Here is a 1,853-nt window from a genome sequence, read left to right on the forward strand (position 1 = left end):
GTGTATGTGTGTCTATGTGTGTGTATGGGCGTGTGTGCCTGTGCCTGTGTGTGGCTGTGTGAGTCTTTGTGTGTGTCTGTGTGAGTATATGTCTATGTGTGTGTATAAGTGTGTCTCTCTGAGGTGTAAGAATGTGTGCGAGAGTGTGTGTGCCTGTGCCTGTGCCTGTGTGTGGCTGTGTGTGTCTGTACTATGTGTGTCTGTGTGGTGGGAGGTTAGGGCTGAAGCCAAGCCATCCTTGTGTTTGGGGATGGAGGCTGTGTTCCTAACTCATTGCTGTCAACTCCGCTAACTCTCCCTTCAGGCAAGTGCCTGTGTGGGCTGCACTGACCCTAGTCAGGCAGGCCGTGGTAGGAGTGGCCCGGCATGGCCCGGGAGCCCTTCCTGCCCCTCTCTGATACTGGGCCCTTCCCTCATGTGACTCCCTAGGGCTGAACAAGACATCCTCTTTCTCCTGCGAAGCCCATAACGCCAAGGGAGTCACCACGTCCCGCACGGCCACCGTCACAGGTGACAGGGTTGGGAGGTGGGGAGCTGGGCATCAGAGGGTAGGGCTTGGGTCTGGGGTCAGAGTGGGGGCAGAGAGCAGGGTAGGGAGCTTTGAGCAAAGGCTCCCCAGGGTCAATCCCTCCTGTTTGTCCACAGTGCTCCCCCAGCAGCCCCGTAACCTCCATCTGGTCTCCCGCCAACCCACGGAGCTGGAGGTGGCTTGGACTCCAGGCCTGAGTGGCATCTACCCCCTGACCCACTGCACCCTGCAGGTGAGATGCCCAAACTAGGTTCATTTCAGTCTCAGGCCTCCTTCCACCCACATCCACAACCTTCATCCTCTCCCTGGGAATCTGCCACTTCTCTGCCACTGTTGAGAAGCAGTAGAGCCTGGGGGGTTAAGCCAGATGTCCTGGGTTCGAATCCTAGCTCCATCACCTTCTGGCTGTGTGAGCTTGAGTAGGAGGCTTAACCTCTCTGGGGCTCAGTTCTCTCGTCTACAAAATGGACATAATGGTAGTGCCTACCTGGAATGCTTAGTGTGAAAATTCAATGAGTGAATGCAAATTACCAACTTAAAATGGTATATCGAACATAGGAAACAAACTTAACAAAATTGGCCGGGCGCGGTGGCTCATGCCTATAATCCCAGCACTTTGGGAGGCCGCGGTGAGCGGATCACTTGAGGTCAGGAGTTAGAGACCAGCCTGGCCAACATAGCGAAACCGCATCTCTACTGAAAATACAAAAATTAGCTGGGCCTGGTGGCATGGGCTGGTAGTCCCAGCTACTCAGGGGGATGAGACAGGAGAATTGTTTGAAGCTGGGAGACGGAGGTTGCAGTGAGCGGAGGTTGCAGTGAGCCAAGATCACGCCACTGCTCTCCAGCCTGGGTGACAGAGCGAGACTCTGTCTTAAAACCAAAAAACAAATTTAACAAAATGAAAATGATCAGTTTAAATTATTTTCAGTATTAGTGATATTAACTCTAGCCAGAGTGGGAGCCCTGAGACAGCAGGGTCTGGAGCCATTTCTGTCACCACTGGGTACCCAGAACCCTCCACTTCTCCCATCCCAGCCCTGGCTACTCTGTGTGGTCACTGTCCAGGGATGGGTCTGTCCCCTACTGGAATGTAAGCTCTGACGGGCAGGGCTGGAGCTGTCCCAGTCACCACTGGCTCCTCATTCTTGCCCAGCACAGGACCAGACATACAGTAGGGAATATTTGCTAGAAGGATATATTACAACCCAGATGAGCTAGACCCAGACTCTGCCCTCAAGTTGCTCCTAGAGTAAGAAAACTAAAACCAGGCCAGGTGTGGTGGCTTACACCTGTAACCCCAGCACTTTGGGAGGCCAAGGCG

At 53.8% G+C, this 1,853-nt stretch overlaps 1 protein-coding gene across 2 annotated transcripts in view; it reads left to right on the top strand.

The window, feature by feature from the left end:
• AXL (AXL receptor tyrosine kinase) overlaps nt 1-1,853 on the top strand; it is a 77,260-nt gene that overhangs the window by 24,675 nt on the left and 50,732 nt on the right. For both annotated transcript variants that reach the window (XM_011936515.1, XM_011936516.1), the window contains exons 5-6: nt 430-510; nt 646-761. In XM_011936515.1, coding sequence (XP_011791905.1) covers nt 430-510; nt 646-761 — 197 coding nt within the window. The remainder of the gene's footprint in view (nt 1-429; nt 511-645; nt 762-1,853) is intronic.

Source organism: Colobus angolensis, unplaced genomic scaffold, assembly GCF_000951035.1.
Source record: "Colobus angolensis palliatus isolate OR3802 unplaced genomic scaffold, Cang.pa_1.0 Scaffold154, whole genome shotgun sequence".
Lineage (NCBI taxonomy): Eukaryota > Metazoa > Chordata > Mammalia > Primates > Cercopithecidae > Colobus > Colobus angolensis.